The following is a 27963-nucleotide window of genomic DNA, read 5'->3' as shown; positions in this document are numbered from 1 at the left end:
AGGAGGAGGAGGAGGAGGGCGGGCTGGCTGGCGGGGCCGCGCACGGGGACGGCCCGGGCGCCATGTTGGAGGCTTGCTGAGCCCGGGTTGTGTGTTTGTGTGTGTGTGTGTGTGTGTGTGTGCGGGTGTGTAAGGGCGGCTCTGTGTGGGGGTGTTTGTGTGTGTAAAAGCGTGGGGAAGAGCCTGTGAGAGACCCGGCTCCTGCGCGGGGTGCGGCGGGGCCGCCGGAGGGCAGCGGCGCCGAGCGCGGCCGGGGAGAAGCCCAGCGCGGATCATGGATGTCGAGAGGCTGCAGGAGGCTCTCAAAGGTGCCGCCGGGGCTTGTGGCGGGGGGAGCGGGGTCCGCACGGGGACGGGAGGCAGCGGCTGAGCCCTGGAGGGGGAGATCTGGGGAGCCCCTGCCCCTTCTCCCCTTCCCCGGGGTGAGGGCCGGGGGCTGCTCCTGAGGGGGGAGACGAGACTGGGGTCCGGGGGCGGCCTGTGGGGAAGGGGGGGCCGAGATCCTGCCCTGGAGCCCCCCATGAAACCCCCACGAAGCCCCCCGGGCTGTGCAAGAGGCGAGAGGCGGCAGGGGGCCCCCTGCGGGTCCCCCCTAGCAGGCCCGGGGTTGCCCCTGCCTGGGGCCGTGCCCTGCGCCCCCCGGCCCTGTGCCCAGCCCCTCGGCACCCCCAGCCCCTCAGCCGGCAGCCCCCCAAGCCCCCGGGCCCTCGGTGCTCGCCGGGGGCCGCTCCAGAGAAGTTGGCGACCAACTTCTGCTGCTCGGCTGCGCGCAGCTTCTCCTGAGGAGAACGCCCGAGCGCGGCTCAGGCTGTGGGAGTTGGGCTGGTTGTTAAAGCAGTTACTGTGGGTTTTAACTGATTTTTTTTTTTTGTTCTGTCCTATTTTCTTTCTCCATTCTTCTTCTGTCATCCCCACGCCAACAGACTTTGAGAAGAGAGGGAAGAAGGAAGTGTGTCCAATACTGGATCAGTTTCTTTGTCATGTTGCTAAGACTGGAGAGACCATGTAAGTGACTTTTGGGCGATCCTCAGCTGTACCTTGTAGGATTCCTGCCTTTTAAGTGAGCAAGGTGCTACCTGGATTCTCCTTTTTGTGTCTGCAGCGTGATTTTTGAGCTAAACAAGCTCGCCTTGGCTCTCACACTAACTTTGGCCGGGTTAGTTTCGTGTGCTGGTAGGTGGCTTGACCCCAGAGAGGGGATTTGTGTGCAGGCCGTGCTGGGGGTACCTCGGGTTTTACTGCTCCTGCCCCACACGGCGCAGCTGCTGCTCGCTGTGTTTGTGTGACGGGCGGGGGGCTTCGGGTGGGCAGTGAGCTGCTGCCTGTCGGCTCTGCTGTGTGCAGCAGCCAGCAGCACGGCGTGGCTCCGCGCTTCCCTCGCAGCTCCGTGTGACAAACACGCAGCCTCAGCCCCTTGGGCCAAGGGGGGAGCCGCCAGGAGGGGAAATCAGGAGCTGTTTTCAGCTGGGGGGGCACAAAACTCACTCCCCGCTCAGTGCTGGCGCTTGTTCGCCTTCCAGCCTGCCGTGACCTTTTGCGGGGCCTTCCCTTTCCCCTCCTTTTCCCCTCTTTTTCCCTTTCCCCTTCCCTTCCCCTCCCCCTGCTTTGCCCCCCCCCCCGCGCCGTGCTCGCCCCGGGCCGCCCCGGCCCACTTCCTGCGGCTCACTATTTGGCAGGAAGCGGGCGGGCCCCGCCGGCTGCGGCGTGCCTGTGCTCACTATGTGGCACCCGGCCTGCCTCTGCCCCCGCGGCCTGGGGACGGGGACAGGGGACAAGGGACAGGGACAGGGCCCTGCGCTGGCTGCCCCTGCCGTGGGGCTGTGCTGTGCCTCCTGCAGCCCCTCCAGGTGCCAGCGTTGGTTCTGTTGCTGGTTCTGGGCGAGCACCGAGCCCTGAGCTGCACTTTGCTCTGGGAGCAGAGGCTCAGGCCCTGGCGCTGGGCCTGGTGCCGTGGGGCCTGCGCCCTGTGCGCCCGCCCCGCTGCCTCCTCGGGTCCCTGTCAGCCACGGAGCCTTTATCCTGATCGGAAACGTTTTTCAGGCTGTTTTTTTTTTTTTTCTTGTTTCTGCCACCAATACGCATATTCCAAAGCAGTTTTAAAAAGTGGCTGTAAAAGAGCGTGTCCTTTACAACATTCCTCCCTGGGTGGAACTTGGAGTTTATTTAAACTTCATTTTATTTCTGTTGGGAAAATCTAGATTTTCTTAAAAATTATTGTTTGATTATTACAAGCTGTGGCTTAAACCTCAACAGGAGTTAGCCGGAGCTCCACACAGGCCCTGGTCTTTTATGTTTTCACTATTTTCTTTAGATTTTTTTCCTTTTTTTTTTTTTTTTTGTCTGTACCATTTTTGCAGCATTCTCAAACCTTTCAGTTCCATTAAATTGTTTTTAAAAAGCGTCAGACATGAGCAGCAGCAGCGTTCAGTGTAATCTGGAGACAGACATGGAAATGCTGTTCCAGTACATTTGATTTGCTTCCCATTACCTGTTAAATTCTATTTCTTCGGATAATATGCTTCTGTTTGCAATAGCGTGTTGTGCGTCAAAGTATCAGGAGGAAATTAGTAAAAATTAAAATCTCATCGTGGACATTTGTGTAAAGACTGGTGGCTGGTAATACACATTTATCACAGCCTGCTGTATTTTTAAGCTAGTACCTCTTGAGCACTGTAATAGAAGTGTTGTAAGTGTTCCTGAACACAGAGCTACCAGATGTGTCAATTCAAAGTGAGCTGAATAGTCTTTATTTCATGTTATGCAAAAATAATTTTATTTAATAGAAATCCAAAACAGTAAGAAATGGATTGTCTGGGAAGATGAAGTCTAAGAACATGATTTGTAGTAATGTTAGTTAGGATTTTTATGGATTTCAGAGCTCAGTTTGGAAAAAAAAATAGTGATTAAGTTGGGTAATTGCACAGTTTGCAGACTTACTGAAAAACAATGGGTCTTATTCAGCCACAGCCTGTTCCTAGAGTAACAAACAAAAAGTACCCACACAAGTGAGGACCAAGGCAAATAAGGACAAGTGAAACATGAAGTATTTTTGCTTTGAGTTATTGTTTCTGGAGGCGTCACGTAGTGCTCGGGGAGGTTTGCTCTGCTCTGTAACTTGCTCTGCCGGCTGCTGGTTGCATTCTGTGGGCTCCATCCTGGGTCAAAACACAGCGTTCTCACTCCCCATACCTTTTCCTGATGTAGTTGCAGCACACCTTGTAAAATAATTGATAAACTTAGTCTGAAAGGATGCTAACAAAGTAAACAAACATGATTTTTAAGGTTCTCCCCGCAGCGCGATCACGGCATACTGAACTTGTTCGACAGACTGGAAGCCCAGTCTGACTGCTGTAAGGCCACGGGTGCCTCCCTGCCCCTGTTTGTTTCAAGGTGCTTATTCACCTCCGGGAGTTAAGAACAGGTACATGCAGGTTCAGGTTAGGCTGTAATTTTACCCTTGTTTCTCTTGGCAGCAGTCTCGGCGAATACAGCCCTTGTGTCACTGCCGCGCTTGTGCTTGTTCAACTGTTTATGTAGCTGCGTGGTAACCCAGAGCAGGGAAGTGCTCGCAGTTGTAACTTTCTTCTTGGCAGTAGGGCTTGTAGCAGGGGTCAGTTCCCAGCCCCAGCTCGTCGTGCCCATGTTGGCTGGTATGGCAACACCGCAGCTGCCGAGGCGGTGCAGGGGAGGGACAAAGGGTGAGAGCCGTGTGAGCCAGCAGCGCAGCCGTGATAAGGCTCTCTGGAATATCCTTACCAATAACGCCTTTTCTATTTACACTGAAGATTTGGAATAAAAATGTTGCTAAATTTGGTCACCAGCGTAAGCTTGGATGTTTTATCAGTACCTTGCAGTAAAAGTGCGATCATACAACCACCTGTGTTAGATTCATCCGTTTGAAGTCTCAGACTATCTTCGTGTGCATAGTTAACCATTCACCTCATTGTTTGCGAGATTATGAGCAGCATTTACAAAAGCCAGTCCAAACTTCCTTTTGTTATATCTGAACAGAAGCAAAAAATGGATTGCTTGACTGCTTTGCAGTAGTTGGTTGCTTGACTACTTTGAAAGTTTGGTTTCTTCACAGTTAATGTGGTAAGACTTGAGCCTCAGGTGAAATGTAAGGTATACGGCTCAAACCTTTTTAATCCTGTGTTGAGTTTTAGGATTTTTTTTGAAGGAGTTACATATTCCTTAATTGACTTGACTTTACTGAGACATTAGCATGGGTTTTCCTTGGCGAGACCAAGGAGAGTCAGGGGAGGATCATTACAACATGTTTTTCTATAGATTATAAAGGATCAGCATGACTTGCAAAACCGAATAAGGGGAAGAGATGAAATTTGTTACTCTTAATATCTCCCTGTATCTGAAAGACTTCTTTAAAAACAGGATATGTTTTTGTGCTTTTATTTTTTGCATAAAAATTACTTTTTATCTTTTTATCTATTATTTCTAAGGTATAAACAGCTTTAAAATTCACAACACTGCAATACTAGAAGCAGAATACAAAAGTGAAGTACAGTTTTTATGAAGAATTATGACAAAAATAGAAATGAGAATCACTGACCAATGTCTTGTCTCCAAAATGTTCTCTTACCTTTTAGGAAGTTATCTTGGATGTAAAATCACTCTGCCCCTTCAGGAGCTAAAAAACATTTATTTTCTTCCTTCATGAAGAGAATCAAATTTGTTTCGTACTGGAACTTTCCTTTGTTTCTAAAGTTAAAAATGTAGAAAACAAATGAGATCAAAAAATCATTTGTCAATTCTTTCCGAGTTTCCCCTGTTCCTGCCCTAGGGCAGGCAGCTTACAAAGCACAGCTTTAACGTCTTCGTGGAATGCAAGGTGTAATACAGGTCCTTACTGACAGCAGAGTGCAGAAATGAGTAGTAAGGTACCAAAACTTGGAGGACAGTGTATATGCAGAAGTGATGAGCTAACAGTTCTCTGCTTAAGCAGAGAATACTTGGCCTGGCCAGGGCGTAAGGTAGTTACACCAGCTCATGCCCTGGATGCAGATTAAAGCCATCCAAACACACTGACTGCACATTCCTTTGTATAGACAAATTATTTCCTCCGAGCTTTCCTAGAAGATGTGAAATACCAATCCGTACCTCCTCTAAGGCTGAGGACACAAGTTGTCACCTCGCTGGTTCCCTGGAGGGTCAATGTAACTATGGTTCTGCAGTGTCTTGGGGGAAGCTATGGAGCAAAGAGGAGCACCTGCAGTGTGGCCGTGGGCTAACAGAGTTGGACAGGGCTCCTGCAGGGCAGCCAGTCTGACCCAGGGGAGCCAACTCCAAAGTCAGACCGGGTTACTCAGGTTTCATTTCAGGTGCCCTGATGTGGCACAGCCTTGCTCCGTTCTAGAGGCAGGATTTGAGATTCAGACCTCCCTGACCGCTGCTCTGGGGGCCGGCTGCCTGCCCAGCCTGGAGCTGGTAAGGTGCTGAGGTGCTGCGAGAGACGACGCTCTGTGTTTCGCTGAGGTCCTGTGAAGCAGCTCTCTGCTGAGTCGTTCCGTCACAGTCAGTTCTCTCCAACGTAACATCACGGGGCCTTTGCAGCCTTTTGATTCAATTTCATGTACCCTGCGTAGCGGGGTGTATTTTCTGACGGTTCCTTCCGAGTGCAGTTCTTTGACTCGGGTCCCTCCAGCTTTTATTTTGTTACGGTGGTGAAATAGTTGCTCATCTGCTGAAGAGGTGCGAGTGGAGATGGTAGCAGTGAATGCACACAGGAATAAATTCCTAATAAATGCTCAGCATTAGTGTTTTAGGGATGTGTTCTGACCTTTTGTGCAGTAATTTGTTACAAATACGTAAACATTTATAGCCATGTTTCTTTTAGCTTATTTAACATGCTGAAGTCTGATTTTTCTGTGAAGAACGTTGGGCTTTATTTGACTCTCAGTTTTGTTGCTTAATGTGTGAATGATAGATTTTTTTTTTAGTAGCTTGGAAATCATGTTCTGATTTGGAAGTAAATCATTATCTAGAAATCTTTAAAACTAGCAGGGGAATATAATTCCTTACAAACTTTTAAAAATGACCTAAAGCAATTCTCAGTTTCCTGCTGTAATAAACAAGGTAGTATGCTCTGAGGGGAGCCTGTGTGCCTTTGTTAGCGTAGGCCTTTTCCATTTCCACGGTCATCAGTGAGGCGAGAGGTGTGAGTAAACTTCCTCGTGTTGCTTCCTGCTATTATTCCCCATCAAGTCCCACTCCACTCGTAGTGCATTTTCTGCCTCGGAATCCGCTCGTGCCCCCAACGGGCTGGAAACGTGGTTGAAAAGCCTGCTGATCATCTTCCTAAATGATGAGAGACAGGGAGCTGAACCAAACCTGTGTTACACCATCATGGGTGTATCGGATGTGCAGTCGGGGTGCTTCAGAGAAATCCTTGCTAGGTAGATGAAATCCCTCGCTCCTTCAGGGACTGTGCACTGTTCTGTTTTATTTTAAATGCTGCCACCCCTTACCTGTTGGGAGTGGGGTTTGTAGTGCAGAGGTCAGGCTCCCAGTGTCAGGTTTGCATGATGAACTGACCCTAACAAATTCAGTCTCAATGAACTAGACACGAAAGGAGAAATGAAAGGCTAGATCCAGATCATGCTGACTTTCTGCAGTGGCTGGGCTGTTGTAACTGCAAATACAACTATGTGCAAGCAGATTTTCCTTGGTGCATCCATCGTCGTGTTCTTAGCAGCAGGCTTTGTGCAGGCAGTTCACTGCTGCTTGGAGCAGAAAGCCACCCCGCCGTTATTCTGCACCACTTAGCACAGTTGCATGTGCTTCTGACCATCACCTTTAATTATTTTCTGTTGTCTTTCTACTCAAGCTCTGTCCTGCACTCCTTACTCCTCTCTTAGTTCGTACCTTTACCTCTTAGTGCTATTTCATCACATCTGCAGTGCCTTTTTTATCTCTGTTTTCCAGTGAGCCTCAACTCGACTGTTTTGTGGTGGCTTTGCTCGTTGTTATTTAATGTAAGCACATCCCCAGACCACTGGGTATTGTCCTACTCTATATTACACTTTGCAGAAGCAGGGATGTTTATTTCTGGTTTGGTCCTGTAACTGATGAGCCTCGCTCCTCCTGCCTGCAGGTTTTGGGAAGGTTCCTTCCTGATGGCACCCACTGTGGGGAGGGAGCAAGGTGCTGGAGCCTGCAGGAGGGAGGGTGCAGAGCAGTCTGGGCGGCTCAGTGGTGTGGTGGTTTATCTGGTTTGTGCCTAAATGAGGCTGATGCTGCTTTTCTGCAAAGCTGATGTGCCGGGCAGGTCTCACAGGTTCAGAACTAATGCTGCCTGAAGACAGCTACGAGGTTTCAGGAGGAGTAGAGCAGCACCCTGGTAAGATGGCTGTACCCGATGAGGCTTTATGCTTGGAAGTGGTAAAGCAGCACTGTGGTGGTGCAGAAACACCTGCTGGCTGTTTACTGGGTCAGAGGGAGATGGTGTACACTGTCTCAGCCTAGGCTTGGTGTGGGAGCTAAAGTGCCTTGTGTAGAAGTCATTTGGGTGTCTTCTGTTCTTGGTTTTGGAAGGAATTAGCACCAGAAGCACAATTGACTTACGCTACTTCCAGGCCTGAGTGAGGTTTGTGTTTTTGTGGGATGAAGCACGAACTGACCAGCACTGCGCCTCAGTGCAAAGTAGGTTCAGCTCCAAAAGCAGTTGTGCAGGGCAACTTTTCCTTTATCTGTTTTCCGAGCCTTATTGCTCAATACAGTCCAATTTTGACAGTATTATCTCAGTGGGATCTGCTGCTCTTGTGAGCAGTAACCTGTGGATCTCTACACGCCGGTCATTTGCAAGTTACACTTACTGGGTGAGTTATAGAATTTTTTATTTGCTCATTCTATGCAAACTTGTGAAACCTGGAAGGATTTCAGTGCCCTGTATTACTAGATATGCAGAATTTAGTTTGTTTGTGGAAGGGGTGATACATATGTGATTATCCAAACATTAAAATTACATTACTCAGAATGATTTTACTTAGGAGGCAGCTTCTGTAGAGATAGTAATTTTAGGTGCAAATTCAGGAAGATTTTAAAGTACACTTTGGTTGTTGCATAATAGTTTGCTTAAATTTGATTCCTGGCCTTCTGCTGAACAAGTTTATTGAGAAAGTGCAATCTCTTTTATGTTCCTGTACTCCCTGCATCAGCTCTGCACTCCTGTCAGTGTGTTGTGCCCTTGCCTGATGGATCATTTTCCTGCAGAGTATCTGTTGTATGGGATGCACTCTGAAGTATGGTACGGGATTCCTGCAGAATCTTGGTGATACAATGCACAGCATCACTTCTGAAACGTGCCTTAGGGAACATTAATCTTCAGTGAAAGTTTATTTGAAATAGAAATGAGGAAAAGCTAGGAACAATGCAAGGAATTGTTAGCATTGATATCATTACGGTTGTCTAAATTTAAACAGAATGTCCAGTCGTGTTAAAGGCAGGTCTGGGCACTGTGTAACTGGTTCTCGGGAGGTGTTTTGACACACGGACAAAGCCTGACTGCTGTTGCTGCTCTGCTCAGCCAGTGCTGCTCACATCCAGCTGTGGTTATTTGTGGAAAGCAGCTGAATATTGGCATCCTTGGGCTGCGAGGGACTGGCACTTGGGAGAGGGAGAAGTCGGGCACACCCCAACTGCAAACCTCTGTGCTAGGTTAAAGAAGAACAACGAAAATTCAAAAATGAGGTCACTGAAATCGTGCCTTTTTGAAACAGTTATTCATGGGGTAGTCTGTTGTAGTGATAACGGAGTCCAAGGCTTGAAAAAGAAAGTAGCTAAGTCATAAATATGTTAATATACACTTAGTGCTGCTTAGATGGCAGGACTTTGCTGGTTTTTGATGCTCATCCAAAAGTCTGGGTGCGTAAGACTTGCAGCACTGTGTAGTTGGTGAGTACTTCATAGGAACATCGATATCTGAGGTAATCGTTCTACTTGTAATAAAACTTGAGATTTATAATAAATTTTATGTGAATATGTGCATAACTGAAATTACACGAAGGAGAAATCAAAGCAAGGAAAGAATTTACACAGTGCAGAAGCCCGTAAGTGGAATGTTTTAGCAAATATATCAGTTTATTCCTATCAGCCAAAGAATACTTAAATTTTCAAGTGAAAGAGGGAAATGTAATGAAAATATCATCTCATTTTACTTTTATCTTCATAGATAAGCCACTGCCTGTGGCTTGTGGAAGTTTTGGAGGCTTGCAGTTACTGTGTGCGCATTGCTTTCGATTCTGCTCTAAGGGATTTGTTTCCTAAATGAAGAAGAATCAATCGAATTTTTGTCCTCTTGTTCTGTGGTCAGTTTTTGCCTTTAAAATAATAATAATAAAAAAAAAGGTAGTTGGGTTTGTTTGTCTTTAGATAACTGTATTACGAAATACACTTTCCCGAGACGTTCAGAGGCAGTTCAGGCTTTCTGTTGTGCACAACAGCTGTATTCTGTTGGAGTCAGTTGAATATTTATCAGCAGAGATCAGAATTAGTCCCTTGATGATTACGGATAGCACTTTAATGCCTTCGTCAGCTGTCTGTTTCCATAGCTAAGTTTTAGTCTTTGTTGTTCCTGGCAATAACAGTAGTAATTTGTAAGTAGTAGAGAGGTGAGCGCTCACCACCAGGGTAGGTGCACCTCTAATGTATTCCCCTTTCTGTGGTTCTGGAGGGAGCTTGTCAGGCTCACCAAGAAAGAAGGCAAGGGCTGTATTTAGGCTGCCAACAATGAGTGAATGGAGATGGAACAATACCTTTTGTGCTTGTGGGAAATCGCAGTTTTCCCTCTTTTGAGCTCTTCAGTATTTTTTTTCCCTTTAAAATGAAAGGTAAAATGAGGTCAAACCCTACTGAAGATAACGTGAGAGCGTTTTAATTTTACAAGAGTTAGGAGGTGGGGATGCTGGCTGGACACTCCCCCATGAAGAGTGTTTGCCAGCGTTTTCCTAACAGCAGTGTGCAGCAAAGCAGCATGTTCCAGTACATTCACAGTGCCCTATCACCTACAGTTTAAAGCCTACCACTCATTCAGGAACACCGAAAAATAACCCAGCACTTTGGGAACTGCCCTGTTCCTTCTGCTCACGGTGTTTCTGTTTTGGTGCACGTGTCCTCAAGGCTGTGGGAGAGCACACCATGAAGTTTGCTGCTGGCACAGGGGTTTAAACTGGGTACGTGATTGCTGGGAGCACTTCATTTTCTGTGCTTTTTGGCTTTTCAAATAGTTTCCTAGAGCAGAATAGGAAAGGAATTAACTTGTCTTGGGTGAGAATTTAATTTTACTTCTGACAGCATGGGAAGATTATTGTGTTCTGCAGGGTGTCTTCATCTTCTATGAGCTCTGGAGCAAAGCATAAAAGAGAAGAAAATTATTGAAGTTGGCAAGTTATTTCACTTCAAAAAACACCTGTTTCCTACTAGCAAATCTCAGTGGGAATGTAATCTAAATCAACAATAATTGGGGGAAGCTAATATGAGAGATATGTCTCTTGTTAGAATTTAAGAGAAGTCCTCTGAGATTGCCCGACGGTTCTTTCATTCTGTGTCTTGGGGACTTCATGCTGAAATCAGTTGAGCTGAATAAGAGGGGTTTGAGTGCATCCTAAATACAGCATATTTAGGATGCCCACCATAGAAGAAGGATGGAGAAGGAAGTACTCCTCGCTTCTGCCTGGTACTAGGTTGTGATGGCCTTTATGGCCTGTTCAGTTAACAGAATCAGTAGTGGATCTGCTTTGGTTTTCCTGTGCATGTTATGTACGTGCTGGTACGTAGCATCTCTCCAAAACATCTGGCATCCTCTTAAAATTTAAACCAAGTGAATTTGTAATGAACTTCAGCACTGTGAAATCTGAGGACAGCCATCCCACCGGGACTCCTGGGATTCTTAATGTTTTAAGTACGTAGTTAAGTCTCCAGAAGCTTAACATCCCTGCAATGTAATGGTGTTATTAATTACACCTATAATCTGTGAAGCAATTCCAGAAAGGTTTATGCAATAATTGCAGCACCTTCATGCCAGGGGGTAGCCCTATTTCAGGCAATACTGAGTTCTTCCTTCTGCTCGTCTAGTTAATTTTAGGTGTTGTCCTGACTTACCTTCCATGGGTCTTATGGAAATTTGTAACTTAAAATCCTGTAGAGCTTAGAGAAAGTGTGTAAGCCATGTGTACTAGCTTAATATTCCATCTGATGCTTTAAAGGAGGTGCAGACGAGGGACATAATTAAATTTCTGTAGTTTTCTTAGGCAATTCTGGAAGCTTTCACTCCAATCTACATGTGATATCCAAGGCATGTAGCACTGGTGGGGATCCCCTGAGTTTTTATGTATTTTTTTCTGAAAGCAGCAGGAAGAGCTCTGTGTGCCTGGAAGAGGCAGGGGCAGTGCAGGTGCAGCTGCCCTCCTTGGCTTGGTCTGCTCCCTGTCCGTGTGTGTGTGTTAGTGTCAGCTTCTGCACTGCCGGACTTTAGCCTCTCCATTTGAGTTTCCCCAGCAGCCTCAGATTTCCTTGCTACTTGCTTTTTAGTATTTGTCAAATCGTGCCTGAACAACTCCGCTGAACGTTTCAGTTTTCCTGCTCTTGCTGAAATTTCACGTCTCCCGAAGTGCCTGTCCCAAAGGGCAGCAGAATCGATGACAAAACTTGTCCAGCAGTAGGAAGCAAATAGCAGCTCGTTCTCCCACCTCCAAAACCTATCTGAATACTGCAAGCTTCTGACAGGTGGTTCTCCTGTCTGACTGTAAGCAGGGCAGTACGGGGGAAGGCTGCTTTCTCAGGCTGATCAGCACAAATATTTTAAGTACATGGGACAAAAGGGAGTTGGGGGAAGTCTTTTTGCATTTTAACTGCTTTCTTTTCCCCGTTCCCAGAGAGTGGGAGTGATGGGATTAGATTATTTCTGTGTAAAATGCAATTGTGTTTTTGCTGTGCATGTTTGGAAGGATGAGTTCTGCACAAATCGTGTTAGCAGAGAAGCAATCTTATCTTGCAAGGAACTTCGTGCTAGTAATTCCTTTAAATCAAGGCCCAGCATCGGATTACTCGAGCTGCTTTCTGTCTGAGGTCACCTCTGTCCCTTGTGCTGTTTATCAAATAGGTCTGGTGGATTTCTAAAGCTGGGTGATGTTGCTTGGCAAACTTGTGTTGCTCTGTGGTAATGGATTACTTCCAGCAGATAATTACGTAGTTTAAGGCCAGGTGTGAAATAGCTTTTATGAGAGAAATGCTGTTTGGGGTTCTGTTCTCCCTTGTTTAAGCTCGGGTGCTGCAAGTTACATCTTTTTGTAATTCTTTCTTCTCAGTGCAATGGACATCTGCTGCCTCATCAACTTGCAGTGAACAAGTATGTTATTGTCCTGCTGCTCTGTCGGGTTGGCTTGTTCTCCTTTGTGTCGTTCTTTATAGGACTTAAACTTCTTATCTTTACATAATTTGTCCCCATCGGGGGGCTGGGTGTGTTTGCAGGGGTGTGAGGGGTGGATTTTTTAAATAATATTTTATTTCTTCTGTCTCTTTTTGTCTCCCCCACTGATTTTTAGTCTTTTCTCATGCTTCCTCTCGAGCCACACGTAAATATTCTCAAATCTTGCTTCTGTTTTTCATGTTATTGCCTGGTGCATCAGTTGCTGCCTACTTTCCTGTTTAATTTCTGTGAAACACAGCTGAGTATCTTCAAACACAGAAGTCTTTTCCATCCACATTTCTCTGTTATCTTTCTAATGTAAACTGCAAGGTCAGGGGCTCGGTAACGGTACAATATTGCGGTGTGAAACATCTGGTAGTACCTCGCAGTGTAATTACCAGCAAACCTAGGACAGAGCATCTTGTATTTAAGGGATTTGCAAGGACAAACTGAACTGTTGCACTGGGTTAATTTCTATGCTTTCATCTGTGACCTGACTATTACGCTATTTTTTTTTAATTTAAAATTTTTGAGTGTATAATATCAGCGTTTGCACCCCACCTGGGAGGGTTTGAGATGCGTGGCCCTGCTGCGATACAGGTACTGTACAAGCTGCAGTTCTGGAAGCAGGCTGGGATTGCTTCCTTTCAGCCTCATTCTTGCTTCTGGTGGCTTCTTTCCTGGCTGCCTGTTTTGTTTAATAAAATCACTTTCCTTTTTTCCCCTCTAATTTTCTCTATGTCAGAGCAAAACCTTTCGGCTGATGTGAGGGAAGGCTGGTGCAGGAGCTGGTGGGAGGGGAGCAGGAGGAGAGGATGCTTCCTTTGAGCAGAAATGCCAGTTTGCAGTGATGTGGAGTACCTGTGAAGTTGCAGGCTCATTAGCCTAGGGGAGCTGTCTTTGTACAGATATAATCACACGAGATGACCCAGATCTTGTAGTGAAGGATGCTTTAGATGTACATAAGGTGTATGTAAGTTAAAAGTTGTTCCTTCTCTACAATGAGAATACACTGTACCAAAGCATCTTAGGATAATCTTGTTTTTTGAAGTATTCCTCCTGAAGGTGTTTCCACAGATCCTTCAGTGCTCACGGGGATTTTTATATTTGCAAATTGCTGTAAAAGCTCTCGGAAACGTTGCTAGCACAAAATCACAGGTTAGTGGACAGGAAAACCATGGTTTAGAAGCCTGGGTGTGCGTTTAGCAGAGGCCGTTTCTGTACAATGCTGAGTGGGAAGAACAAGTTTTTATAAACAAGTCTGCTCAGAAGAATGCATGAATCGTATTTCTGCCATGGAATTCCTTCACTTTGCTTTCCTGACAGAGCTTAAATTGTTTGCCAGTTATTTTCCAGTGTATAAAACTTACCGAGGTTGTACATAAAGCTCTGTGGAAGTTTTTCAGTTCCATTTGGCCATTAACTATAGAAGGTATTTAGCAAACTTTGCTCATTTTTTAGTGTCTCCCATTTTAACAAAGCAGCTAGAATAGAGATCTTGTGCACTAGTGCCAGAGTTATGCTCAGGGAGCACGTGAAACAGGGAATATATGTCCTTTTTTCCTTGAAAACCGATATTCCCTCTTTCTTATCTCTTCTCGTTACCGTTGTCTGGTCGAGTGCCTGATCTTTCAGTGTGTGCTGATAACTTAAAATATCCAGAGGTGTAGCTACAGATTGCTTTGCAAAGCACTGGGATGAGCCATTTGTAATCTTCGCTGTTGTGTTGTCTAAGGTATCAGACTTCTACCCAGCATTCAGGAACCGATTGTTTTTCCCCATACATGAGCTGCAGGTGAGTTTCAGGAGGTCAGGAGCATGGACACCAACTCCTACTTGTCAGTTTCAGAGACTGGTGAGACAGGAAAGCTAACTTCTCTCCTCTGACGCTCATTTTCAATCACTTTCACTGAAGTAAATAGATAGTAGGGAAAAAAAAATCTACTCTCCCTGCAGAGATGATGCTTTTGTCGAAAGGAAGTTCATTATTTTAACTCCTTCCTAGTGGCCTGGCAGACATGATGTTAGGCTGGATGAGGTAAGAAAGAGGGGAACTGAGTTCTGGACATTCCTTATCCTAGGATAATAATAGAAGAGCAGGGTCTAAGTGAAACAAATGGCCTGCACTGCATCCCTCAGGAACCATCGTCCTGCCTGCTAGGGATGCACTGTGCTGCCCTGCAGGACTGAATGCTGCCTGTGCAGTTGAAGTCTCTGGAGCTCTGTTATTTGGGGTGTAGATGGCACTTCTGCTGAGTGGGCAGATTTCTCCTGGAATTTACAAAAACGTTTTTGGGAAAACGTTTGTTGGAAACCAGTTGCATAGATTGAAAGTGCATCAAGATGATTTTTGGTGGGAGCTTGTTTCAGTGCTCATGGGACCATCCTGGGGTTCCCTGAATGTCCAAGGGGCAACCCTGAGCTCAGGAGGCGATGCTCCAGAAGCAAAGGGAGCTCTGGGCCTGTGGAGCAGTGGGTTACATTGCTCTTGCCTTGTGATCACAGAGGCAGCTGTGGTTTGTGCCACTGGATTTAACCAGTTGGCTCTCCTGCTGCCAGCAGGGCAGCCACGGCAGCGTTGAAAAAAAATCATGATGAGGTAGCCGAGTACATGGCTGCTGCCAGTCTGCCCGGAGCTTCTGCTGAGGTTGCCCTGCTTCCAGCAACAGCTCAGGGTGAGCTGATCCCTAACCTGCTGCTCCTGGCTGTAAGCTGGGCCTCGTCACCTCATCAGCAGGCGTTTATCATTCATTTGGTCTGAAATACAGGACGAAAGATGCTTTTTAGGTCAGTATTGCAACGTTTAGATCACAGCGTATTGCAGCAGCGGGTTCGTAGCCTTTCTGTGTAATAGAAATACTAATTAAATACTTGAATTTAGAAAAAAATAACGTTTTTCTAGACTTCTGTACAGGGGTAAAAGGTTGCTTTGTTTTCATAGAGCTTCAGCACTGGGAAGAGGAGGTGGTGGATGCTGCCTGCAGGCAGTAGATTCCCATTTTAAGCATATTTGCTGTTTAGTGTTGGGTTATTTCAGCAACACGATGCTGATGGGTTAATCATCTATGAAAAGAGGTGTTACTATTCAGCAAGAAATAAATAAAAATAAAGTACAGCTTAAGTTGAAACTGAAAAAATACCTGAACAGGCTCATCAGAAGCCTTAGCAGAGTAGTGGAATCCCTTTTCATGAGGCAAGTACAGCTGTTGGGGTGCTCGGTAGGAAGTAATCCTTCCTTGGCATGAGGTTATTGACGGCTTTGTTCTGCCTGTGCTTTGTGATGTGCTTAGGTACTAACTGTGTGATTTGTTGGGAAAGCTTTGGTCTCACAGTGCTAGCACTGTGGAGCTGGAGAGCTTTTTCATTTCAGCTTTGCAGGAGTCGTGTCTAATACTGTACGTTCGAAATGTTACTGCATTTTGTATTTTCCTGTATGATGCTAATTGGAGCAATAAGCCCATGAGAACCAGTGGTTCTGGTTAATCTGTCCTGGACATTCCCTTTTGGGACCTTACTTCCTTCTATTTTGCTTTCTGGTTTTATAGTCATTCACCAAGTCCTGCGTTCCCCTCTGCAGCAGAGTGCTTAATGATTTCCTGGAAGGAGAAGGAAGGTTTGCCTTTCCTCTCCAGATTTTCCTCACACGTTCTTGCCAATTTATTACTTCTAATGAAAGACCAAGGCTTTGTCTTCCTATCTCTAGGTAAATCTGAGCTAAATTTTCCTGTTTTCATCTCATGAGCAAGTGGAAAATTCAGGTGGAGGTCACAGGGCACTGTTGTTTGCTGGATTCGCAGAGATGTGACAGTGCCCGTGTGGTCGGAGCCTGTCGGTTTCAGATCACACGTGGATAAATGTCATCCGGTAGCTGCGAGAGCTCCTGCGCTGCGTCAGCATGGACGGAGTGCAATTGGTAGTGACTGAAGGAAACGAGCTGCTTGCACGTTGCTCCCTGCGCCGCTCAGACGTGCGTCAGCGGTAGGAAGCCCGGAGTCACTTCTGGGGCTGCTGCGGGCTGCTCGGTGCGGAAGGGCACTCAGATATCCGTACTGTGCTGCTCAGGAAACCTATTTTCTTGCAAATGTCATTGTATAGAATTCTATAAATGGCAAAACTGGAAGTTGTAAGGCAGAAGGTGGTTGATATTCTAGCTGTGATACAAAATATATTTGCCTGTCTGAGAACAAGAGGTCCCATGAAATGCTTTGAAGGTGCGTGGATACCCAACAGTTGCTTACAAAAGGCCCAAACCAGAAAGGTTTATAACAGAAGGCAGACAATGCTGGGTGGTTTCCAGACTTGAAATTTTTTTTTTCTTCTGTAAGCTGAGTGTCAACTTCAGGCTGTGTGTATGCTCTCTGGTAATGTGACGTGCACGTACCCTGTGCAACTTTAGGTTGGAATTGTAATGGTTTGTGAAGGAACTGGCTCATCCTTGTTACCTTGTTAATGGCAATTAACTTGTATAAGATTGTTTTACTGTAATTATTTAAATAGTTATCGTGCTTTAAATTCAGGGAGAAAAATAATACTTCCTCAGTTGCCACATTTATCTCAGGATTGCCATACCAGCCTGAATTTTGTTTTTACAATTGTGAAATTACACCGTTTTCCTGTGGTTTTAGGGCTGACTTGTATACCTCTTATTTCTTGTGTCCTATGCAGGGTTCAGTGGTCTCAATTTAAAGGTTATTTTATTTTCAAACTGGAGAAAGTAATGGATGATTTCAGAACTTCAGCTCCTGAGCCAAGAGGGCCTCCCAACCCAAACGTGGAGTATATTCCCTTCGAAGAGATGAAAGAACGAATCCTGAAAATTGTCACTGGATTTAATGGGTATGTAACATTTGTTGCCTAAAATCAGGATAAGAAAAATACTTCCTTAATTTTTACCCTTTGTGTTCTGCTTGGTGACCATTTATTCTACTTCCTTAAATTGATGAGTGGAAAGGAATTTTTACCTTGGAAATATATTGCAGCAGTTTCAGAACTTTCTCTTAATATGTATCTATATTAGATATATAATTTCTCTTAATATATTATCTATATTAGAATAATTTATAATATTTGAATGTAAATACTGATGTCTTGTGACATGTCAGTCATTTCAGTTTTTCAGCACATAGGTAGGTTTGTATTAATACCCTCAATGAAGCAGGATAGCGTTACCTGCACGTAACAGGTCCAAGAGCTATTAAAGTCAGGTTTCTTTCAATGCATTTTAAAATATCTAGCTGGAAGAACTCTTTAGGTGTCCAGTTCTTAATAACTGTGCCAGTTCAGTAGGCTTGGAACAACTAAAGCTGTGGTAGACACGGTATGACAAGGAGGTGAAGTGAACCTGGTTTTGAAGTGTTAAATTCTACCAGACTCAGATTTATAGTTCAGGAGATGCTTGTCGAGAGATGTGTGATATTTGATCTGTTGCTGACTGTGTCTTGAGTGTGTACCCTTTGTTGGTTTTGTAATCCTGGAAGTTTTGTTTCATTTTAAATAAAGCTCCTGATTTGTTTTTTGTCAAGGGTGTCTTTTTTATTTGCTGTATTGCTTTAATAGCCTGCGTAGTTATTTTTCTTGTTTCTAAACTGCATTATGTACTTACCATAAGCTGAGCCATTCTGTTCGAGTCTCGATATTTGTTTATGAGAGACTTATTCTGTCTTTTTCTCAGCTTGTCAGTAAATGGTCATACCGTAAGGCTTACCTCCCTGTTGCTTCCTTATTTCAGTTCTGGAGGTACTGCTGAAACATCCTTAGTGTGTTATTTTGATGTTAGCTGAATAATTTTTACTGTCATTGTTCCATGCAATGTTATGTACTTACAATGTAAGCGTCTTTTATAAGTCAGACCTGGTTCCCTTTAAAAAAAAAAAAAAAAATAAGTTGTTTCAGGTTGCTCTTATATAAGACAATCCAAAGAATGTAAAATTGAGTGTGTTCTCTGCTGCCCAATATTTATATCAGGCTGCTTCACTGGAGGAATTTAAAAATAAACCTGTCCTTTATGCCAGTCTGTCTCTCTCCTACCTCCCCCAGCTTTTTGTTAATGCTTCACTGCCCCAAAAATCTGTAATGTTCTCACGTTGAGACAGCTCATGAATGGGCTGCTGTTATCTGCCGTTTTTCAGAAGAGCACTAAACAAACCTCTGGGTGACCCAAGCGTGCAGCTTGCTCTGTGGCTGTGCTGTTCTCAGCTGGTGCTTGAAAAGTGTGCCACTTCCTCGTTCTTTCAGCTAACCACCTGGGCTTTGAGGAAGCAAGCTGTGTACATCAGCTGCCTTTAAGAAAGTCATAAATCAGGATGTTCCAGAGTCTGGGGTTGTAGAATAGTCCATTAGTAAATACCACAGTTCCTACAGGAGGATATGGATGTGAAAGTTGAATCAAGTGAAGGTGTGTCCTGAGGGTGTCTCTAGATGAAGGAAGAGAGGAAATTCTTCCTATTTTAACATTACCGTGTCTTACCGTACTTTGTGTAATGTGCTTCTGGAGCCAGACTTTAGAATTGCTTTGGAGTAGCAGGTCCTTGAAAGACGTGCTCTTTTCTTTATCTCTTGCTCCTAAAGCAGAAAGTTCCAAGGTAAGGTACCCGAGATCTCAGATGGCAGAGGAGTCTTCATAGCACCAAAAAAAAAAAAAAAAGGAAAAAAAGAGATGCATTAATAATCATTATTCAAGGTCTCAGTTACGTGCTTTGTGTTCTGGCAGGTACATTTTGCTTGCTATGTTTCCTCAGTACCACGTTTAAAATCTGTGCTATGTCCACTAATTGTCCTTCATTTTGAGCAGGAACTTTTAGTTATAACAGCTGAGTTTAGCATTTTAAACTTAGGGGGTCCGTGCCTCCCTGTTACTTCTTGACTGCTGTCTGTATGAAGAATTTGTGGTTTGAAATTCATTCTGAACAATCTGGCTAGGAAGTGCAGTTACGAATGTCTTCATGGGGAATTTTAGGTGGTTACCTTAGGAAGGCAGGTAAGGGCTGACGCTCACACATTGCCCTGCACCAGGCATTTTCTAAAGCGTTTGAGAAGATCAGCTCTCACATTGCCCACAAGCTTTCACATTGGTGTTTACATACGTATTTGCACCAATTTTGGTTATTTTTATTTTAAAATCATATTGTTAAACTTTTTTTAATTTATAGATTTATATGAAAGACTTTATAATTAACTAGAGGTGAAGTTAACTTTGGTTGGGTTTTGCAAACTAAAGCATATACAAATGTTGAACAAATGATATGCAGAGGTGATACCGTGACACTTGGTGCCATCTACTGCTCGGTAAACAAAGTTCAGTTTACTATGGAAAATTCTGGAGGAAAATGAACTGGTTTTACCTTTCATTTGAACGTTTTATAACTGAGTAAAATAGGGGTGTGACTTCAGGCTATGCATTTTCTTGAGTATTTCCCAAGAAACCAGAACTATGTTGATGTGCAAAACTACTTTGTCTTTGTCTGTACTCCAAGTGCCCAGTTAGATGCAGCTAAATAGGAATTAGCCTGGGAATGATTCTTCAGAATATTTCATGTGTTTGGTTGATGAAAAATAATTTAAAATTCTGTATATTATTTTTTATCTGAAATAATTTGATTTTGCACAGACAACTTAGTCTGCTACAACTTTACAAAAACACTTGAATTTGGGACTCTTAAACCCAAAACACAGTCGCCATCAGTTAGAAACAATAGCTACAAGTAGTGCTGTGCCTGCGTTAACAGATGAGGTAAATTTGTGTGTGTGACTGAGTCACAGAGGTGGGAATTTGGTTAAAAGAAGCTGAGCATTCAGCCTCACAGAAGCTGAGCGTTGTGAAGAAGTTGGGTGTCAGAAGGATTGCTAGCTCACCAAACACTGCTAAAGAGCAGCAATGTTTGATGAATAGTAAGGCAGCTGTAGTGAAATTAAGAATGAGAGGAGCATTGGCAAGCCCAAGAGCTTCCATGTAATAAACTGAATGAAAGAACCTTTGTTCCTAGCTTGTTCTTATCAAACTTTGGGGTTGGGAAAGAAACAATTTAGGGTCAAATAGGGAGTTGAGGTGTATTTTGCTTGTGTGCCAAAATATTACATTTCTGCCATTTGTTTTACTTGCTTTTAAGCAATCGTGTCAAAACAAATACTTTAGAAATGGCCTGCTTTTAGCATTGCTTTTTGCAAGTATTGAACGTATTTAATGCTTTGTCAGCTGTATTCTAACTCACCACAGCTGACTGATGGAAATCAGTCCTGACCATCTTCCTGTTCCTAGAAGTCAGGTACAGATAAGCTGGTGTGGTGTAATTGGGGCTGAGAGCAAGGCAAGGCATTGGCAGGGTAAATGTGGGATGCAGTCTGGGTTTTTTTCTGGTAGCAGCGTTTGAGCTAGGGCTGAGGGTGATTGCACAGTAGCATATACCCGTACCGCTTTCAAGCTGAGGGTTGTAGCTTCCTCAGTGACATAATACCCAGTTCTGGAAAACATGATCAGGTTGTTGATGCTTGGTCACTCTATTTCTGCTCGCTGCTTCTGTTGAAGTGAACTGTCATGTAGTGCGAGGAATCGCAGCTGTGCTGACGTCTTTGCTGACCCAATGGTGGATTTGTGCATCTTTAAAACGTGGCTTTTTAGCTAATGGGATAAGCTTGAGGCGTTGTGTTAGCTAATGAAACAGCCTAAAGATGCTGTGTACCGAGTTCCTTAGAAAATAATAAAAGTTGAATTAAAGAAACAAACAACCACAGTGTAGTGCTGTATGTGTATGCAAACGTGTATTGGTAATGCTCTGGATTTGGTGTATCAGTCATATTCTCAATCAAGAACTCGTGCTTAAGTATCGTTGTATCAAATAATCTTTGAAATGTTAATGGCTTTGATTTCACATAGTAAATTGTAAAAATATATAAATGTTCATTATTTTACTGAAGTATTTAATTATTTTGTCAGAAGTCATAGAAATCTGTTAAATTGTGACATTGTATGTGAATTTTCAGTGAAAGTGTATGACATCTCAGGTAACTGATTGACATATGTAAATATTGCTTAAAAGGTCAGTTTCTCATTTAAGTAGGAGGAAACTGAGTGCAAATTTGTCAGAAAACAGCGTGAATGTGATGCTATGGATCTGTGTAACTTACTTGAAGTTTAATAATGATTTTATGGAGGTGTTCCATGATAGATAAATATTCTGTCCAGTTGTGGTAAAATACAGTGTATGTAACAGCTAACATTAGTAATTCCACCATTTAATGCTTTTTCTGTAAATGTATTTTCTAAAACATGAAATAAACTACAAGTTGAGATTTTTTTTTTTTAGATCTAGCGTGTATGACTCAAATTTATTTTGAATCACTTCCCATTTTTGTTCTATTTGAGTTACCTAATAAATGCAGTCTTAAACTACTTTACTGTTGATGATCTGGTTTCTGAATTTAAATACCACTTTCCCTTTCATCGTTTTAGTGGATTGAGTTGTGGGATGATGCCTTTAGGATGCTACTTAAGAGTTGTCATGGTGAGCATAGAAGACAGCGCCTTATCTCACTGTGTGAAATCAGGGAAATGAGGCTTTGAGTTACTACCCTATATTGCTAATAACAACAAATTTCTGTACTATTTTCTTTCTGTCCTCTCAATAACGGGAGGCAAGCAGTAAAGTTTTTGCTTCCTAGCAGTCATACTCATAAAAAAACAAATTAAATTGTTATAAATCTATTTCATTGCAGCATCCCCTTCACTATTCAGCGACTCTGTGAGTTGCTGACAGATCCTAGAAGGAATTACACAGGAACAGACAAATTTCTAAGAGGTGTGGAAAAGGTACGTATTTTGCTGACAACGTGCAGCTCAACAGTCACCATTTAAATAACTATTTAAATAACTTTGGAATTACTACCAAAAGTCTGTTGGTTTCCTTAAGGTTCACAGTCATGTAATAGCTAATAGCTACTCTTAATCATGTGAGTTTCTGCCTTTATTTTTAATGTTGTAAGAGCAGTTTGAAAGAACTTATTTAAACTTGAAAATAAATTTCAGGAATGTAACTGATGTTTCCTAATTACTGTGCAGTACTCAAGCTGTAGTTTCTGGAGGGTATAATATCATTTTAATACTGGGTCCTAACTAAAACCAAGCAAATAATCAGCTGAAACAATCTGAATTTTTTGGTTTGATGCTTGCTTCCACTTTCGGGTTCGGGTGAGATCAGGAAGAGAGGAAACCTCCACCCAGTGTCTTTTGTGTCAGTATTGAAATCCTCTTGTATAGAGGAATGTATCTTCATAAAAGCATACAAGTGGCAGTTAGTGGTCTATGTTAAAATGCAGTTCCACATAGGATTTTCTTGATAACAAAATGAGCTTGAGATTCCTACTTAAACTATTCAGTCAAAAAAAAAAAAAAGTTTAACTTTTAAATGGAGCTGCTTTCACTGTTACAGGGCATACAGTCAGATAAATTCTTGCAAGTTTGGCAAAGGAAGTCAGCAATAAAGGATGAAACAGGGATTTCACAAAGCAAAAATCAGCCAGAGTGAGAGCTGTGAAACAATACTTCAAATTTTATGGAGATCCTTCATTAAAGTTAGTCTGGGTTAATTTAAGCAGTCCTGCAGAAAAGGTTGCATTTATAATTTGACTAAGCATTGATTTAAAAAAAAAAAAAAAAAAAAAGAGAAACTTGACTCCTTTTAAAGTGAGGTTTCTAGATATTAAAACGGATTTTGTTTGCAGTGCCATTCAAGAGGAAGAGCGGGCTAAGCAAAACACGTTGAATTAATCATTATTTCTGCCTGTTTTTTTTATGCAGAGGCCAAAATAATTTAGCAGATGAAATATGGCTGTGCCAAAAATAGCTAATAATGCTTGTGTGCTTTTCAGTATAGGACTCATATGTACAAATAGAACATTTCTTCACCAGTTCAGGAGTTTTTCAGCATTTGAGGACATTTTGTTCTGATTTCCAAGTATATACCAGTTAGAAGTTACAAACACTTGGGCCTGGGGGTTATTGTGGTTGTCTTGTTTTGACCCACTTACAAAAATACTGGCTTTTAATGTAATTGTGGTCTGATCTTGTTAAAGGGGAGCCAAGATGGTTTTTATGTTTTTAACATGTTGATATCTCTAAAGAAAAATTATCTGAAAGCTACTTCAGCAGATACGACCAATATCCTGTAACCCTTTAAGTTTTGGACTGTTGTCAGGTACAGAAGTTTCTGTTTCTGAACTCTTAAAATGTGTATTTTTGTGTATTACAGAATGTCATGGTTGTCAGCTGTGTATATCCATCTTCAGAGTAAGTATAATCTTCAGTTTCTTGGAACTTCAGGATTGCATTAGTAGCCAGGAGGATGTGTGTCTGCACATGGATTGTATTTCGCTTCCTCACAGTAGTTGAATCCCGAAGTGCAACGTGCGGAGTTCAGTTTTCAGTATCAGTAGTTAAGCCAACAGTAGTGGTAGTGATCTGCAAGTGTTACGTGTAGGAGTTTGGAAACATTCCTTTATTCCTAACATTCTGATTCTTACTTTATTTAATAGGAAAAATAACTCAAATAGTTTAAACCGGATGAATGGTGTAATGTTCCCAGGAAATTCACCAGGCTACTCTGACAGGTAAGTTTAGCTTCAGGAGTTACTTTTTTCAGGATAAAAACAAGGTTGTTATGGAAATAGCTGGCTCAGATCCCTTATCTTTGCCTATTCTGATCCCGAATAGATAGCCTCAAAAATGGAATATGATATGGAATACGAGTGAGGGAGAGGAGTCATGGGGATACGTCATGTTCATTTTTAATGTTTTTTGTACCCTTGTGTAGAATTTTCTTTAAAGCTTTGGTGATACTGATTCCATTGGAGGCAAGGGATTTTATTTATTACAAAATAGGAAGTTACACTCCCCCACCCCATTCTTTTAAGAACTAGATTGTAGCTGCTCTTTGTTGGGAACAAATTCCTTTATTAAAAGGATGGGGTTTATTACTATTGTTGTGGTTATGAACTTTGTTATTATTTTTTTTGAAGATCTAATGTAAATGGTCCTGGAACTCCCAGGCCAGTAAACCGACCGAAGGTTTCTTTGTCATCTCCTATGACAACAAACGGTTTGCCAGACAGCACGGAACATAAAGAATCAAGCTTGCAGCAAACGGACGATAAGAAACACAGGTTTGTGAGGAGCAATGCATTCCAAGTTTTTATTATTCTCATGTTTTTTCACCTGCATTTGAAAAGCATTTTAAAAGGGAATGGCCTTCCAAGGTATGCATAATTAAGCCATAACAGAAGAATGTCTGCAGGAGGATTCTGTTGTGTGCTTACTGCTGTTTGGGCTGTCTAGGTAAATAGTAGCTCAAGTTTTCAAAGTTGTAGTAACACAGCTTGTAAGTGTATGGCATATATAGTAAAACTGTGGAGTGAATAATAGAGTTCAGAAATCGACAGTTACCATATTTGTGCCAGGATGATGAAGTCAAACCAGACACGACATTTCATAAATGCTTGCCATTAATGCTGACAGTAGGAGCGGCGTGTAATTTAGACCCTCCAGAGCAGTGTGATTGCTGTTTTCATCAACAATCAGGTGAAGCTGGAGTGATGATTTTGAGGTTTTGTCATGTAATGAAAGAAGCAAGTTTTACCGTTTTCTTGTAAAGTGTTTAATTTGAAATAGCTGCTTTAAAAAAGAAGTGTAACAAGCTACAGAATGTTTTTTCAAAAGCAACAACAAAAAAAAAAGAAAACCAAACACCCTACAGCTGCTTTTGTTGTTTGTAGTGAATCACCAGCATCTGAATCAGAAGGTGCTCAGAGCAGTCCTGTAAAAAATAAGCACTCTGAAGATGATCCTGCAGAAGCAGAAGAGCATGAGGTAAAAAGACTTAAATTTGACAAGGAAGGGGAAGCCAGAGATGCACCTAATCAAACTGCTTCCAGTGAAGTTTCTTTAGGCATGGGGGAAGAGACAGAAACATCCTCTACATCTCAGGATAAAGAAAAAGATGCTACTTGTGCCAGACAGCACTGTACAGAGGAAGAGGAGGAAGGTATTTCACATTTCTTGTTATATTTGTTTGGTGCATTTTCCAAGAAGGTTGGATTTTCTTTGCAGGAAGCCAGTACTGTTGGGATTGTTGATTGTCTCTTGTTCTGGATTCTGCTTTATGTTGTTTTTTTTTTTTAACATGTTCTCCCAAGATTTCTTCTAATATTTATTTTTATGGATCCTGTATTTGTAACATGTTCCTTTAGATGACGACCGATGTATACTTGAAGCAGTAATGTTTTCAGCATTTCCAGAAGACTAATTCTGAGGACAAATGAGGAAATGTGTGGAAGCAAGAATGTATTTATTGTTTTTTAAACTGTCTTTTTCCATGGAAGTTTTATTAAGTGAAGCTACCTATTTAATCCAAAATATGACTTTATTTTATGGTATGTTAGTACAGAGTGGCTATCCTGATGAGGCTGGCTGATATTTTAATTTTTTAATAAAAGCTGGGATTGTCACTTTCTCTTGTCTTTGTGTTATAGAAACTTTGCTCAGCATAGCCACGAATAGAAAGTAGCAGGATTAAAATTTTCAGGATAAAAAACTGCCCTAGTAATACTGTCCTTTCACTGTTTCTAGAGTCCTTCATGTCTCCCAGAAACTCTGGTCCAGACAGAAAAGATCAAGAAAAAGACACTGAATCCTCAACTGTGAATGAAGAGACCTCTGAGGAGAGCAATCAAATGGAGGAGTCCGATCAGTCTCGATCAGAGAAGGATTCACATTCAGACAACAGTGAAAGTAGTGGATCTGGCAGTAGTGGAGCTGACTGCAGTGAAACTGAAGAGTTAGGGTCGTATGCTAGTGAAACTCCAGAAAATTCATCAGAGACCCCTATGGAAAACAGTGAGGAAGCCACAGAAGTTGCAGATGAACCTATGGAGCAAGACTAATTTAAATACACTTAGATGCAGTATTTTCCATAAGGCTCTGGTTTTACACTGTATAAATAATTTTATGTAATAAAGTGGACCTTTAGTTTTACAAAAAGAAGCAGGTTGTAAAATAAACTTCTCCATGGATTGAACCTTGAAAGAGTTGTACATGATAAGAACTGTGAATACCAGCTCCTTCAGGTCCTGCTTACCGCTGAACTTTCGTTTGGTCAAATCAGTGGTTTGTGTATAGTTTTTTTTATTTAGAATAAAAGTTTTTAAACTGGAAGGTAATTATAATTTTGACAACTTTTTTGGAAATTACCACACCTAGTTGTATGTAAGCAAGAAAGCTTTTTGTCTTGTCTTTTTCTGACAGCTATAGCAGTTACTTCATATTTTGGTTACAGTTTCAACATTTAACATGTGAACTATGGGGTTTCATGCTGGTTTCCAGATTTTTATTTGAATACACACTATGAAACCTTACGTTGTGTGTTTAAAATGTGTTACATTTCACACACACATATGCACGCATGCACACGTACGTGTACCCTCACTGTTCTAAGGGGGAAATGTTATATTTTTCTGTTTCTATAAAAGATAAATACAGCAAATACTTTTTCTATAGGAAAAGACTAAGTTCACCTCTCAAGGCACTTTGTTTTGCCTCTGGGGAAGAAAAAAGGCAAATGAAATCTGGCCCATATGAAACCCTGGAAATACGAACGTTGTTGAAAACACCAGAGTAAACACATTCCAAGAGAACTGTTCAGATTACAACACTTTTGTATACTTCTGAGGTGCCTGAGTGAAAGGATTTCATTTATTTATGAGAAAATGTGCTTTATGTTGAGAACGTTGTAATCAAAACATTAGCTTAAACTTTTTGTAGAAGAAATGTTTGAGAGTATGGTAAGAAAGTATCTCGGAAGCAATTAACAGGTACTTGCCTTCTTGAGTGCTTCTCAAAGCATTGTGAATATTACAGAGAAGTCTCAGAATTATTCTAAGGTATGCAGATGGCATTGGTATGATCACATCACTGTATTGGAAGAATTAATATATGACAGTAGTTATGTACCTGAGCTAAAAAACTAAAAGGTGTAGAGGTGCATAGAAATCGCCATGATTTGTATAACATTTTGGAAGTGAACTAAATATTTTTGAACATGCTACTTTGACAGCCAGTGTTACATTTTTTTCAAACCAGCTCAAAGCACAACTACTGCTTTACTTTCGATATTTTCCAGTTCCCATATTTAAAGACATGCAAGCTGCAACCTCCCAGTCACAATTACTGGCTGCCAAATTTATACCTGTTTCTTCAACTGTACCTTTTTGATATTTAGGATTTTTAAATTTCTGTAAAGTAGATTTTTGTAGATTGTAATGAGTGCTCACTGCCATTGTGAAACGGTATATAATTGTATAATTTCTGTGTGTAAACTGAATGCTTGGGCTTTCAATACAGTATTCATATAAAGCAATAAATATTAATGTTATGAAATACCTGAGTACATTTTTATCAGAATTGTCCCTTTTTGGTTTTAAACGCATATACCTGAAGTACAAAAATGACCTCTAAAATGCATGCTGATAGTTTCTTGTACTACATGATATGCTTTGTATCA

At 42.3% G+C, this 27963-nt stretch overlaps 1 protein-coding gene across 1 annotated transcript; it reads left to right on the top strand.

Moving 5' to 3' along the window:
* Positions 1 to 23: 23 nt before the first annotated feature.
* On the top strand, positions 24 to 27839 carry PPP4R2 (protein phosphatase 4 regulatory subunit 2). Its single transcript, XM_068695001.1, has 9 exons — positions 24 to 308; positions 924 to 1005; positions 17087 to 17257; positions 22130 to 22223; positions 23662 to 23699; positions 23945 to 24019; positions 24428 to 24571; positions 25181 to 25449; positions 26034 to 27839. The coding sequence occupies exons 1-9, from the start codon at positions 275 to 277 to the stop codon at positions 26345 to 26347; spliced, it is 1221 nt and encodes a 406-aa protein (XP_068551102.1). The 5' UTR covers positions 24 to 274; the 3' UTR covers positions 26348 to 27839.
* The last annotated feature ends 124 nt before the right edge of the window (positions 27840 to 27963 follow it).

Source organism: Anas acuta, chromosome 11 (genome assembly GCF_963932015.1).
Source record: "Anas acuta chromosome 11, bAnaAcu1.1, whole genome shotgun sequence".
Classification (NCBI taxonomy): Eukaryota; Metazoa; Chordata; class Aves; order Anseriformes; family Anatidae; genus Anas; species Anas acuta.
This window is presented reverse-complemented; position numbering and strand designations above follow the sequence as displayed.

Excerpts from the sequence above, each read along its gene's own strand:
- PPP4R2 (XM_068695001.1), top strand. The coding sequence starts at position 275 with ATGGATGTCGAGAGGCTGCAGGAGGCTCTCAAAG. Across the intron at positions 1,006-17,086 it reads GCTAAGACTGGAGAGACCAT|GGTTCAGTGGTCTCAATTTA; the intron begins GTAAGTGACTTT and ends TGTCCTATGCAG. Across the intron at positions 23,700-23,944 it reads TGTGTATATCCATCTTCAGA|GAAAAATAACTCAAATAGTT; the intron begins GTAAGTATAATC and ends TTTATTTAATAG.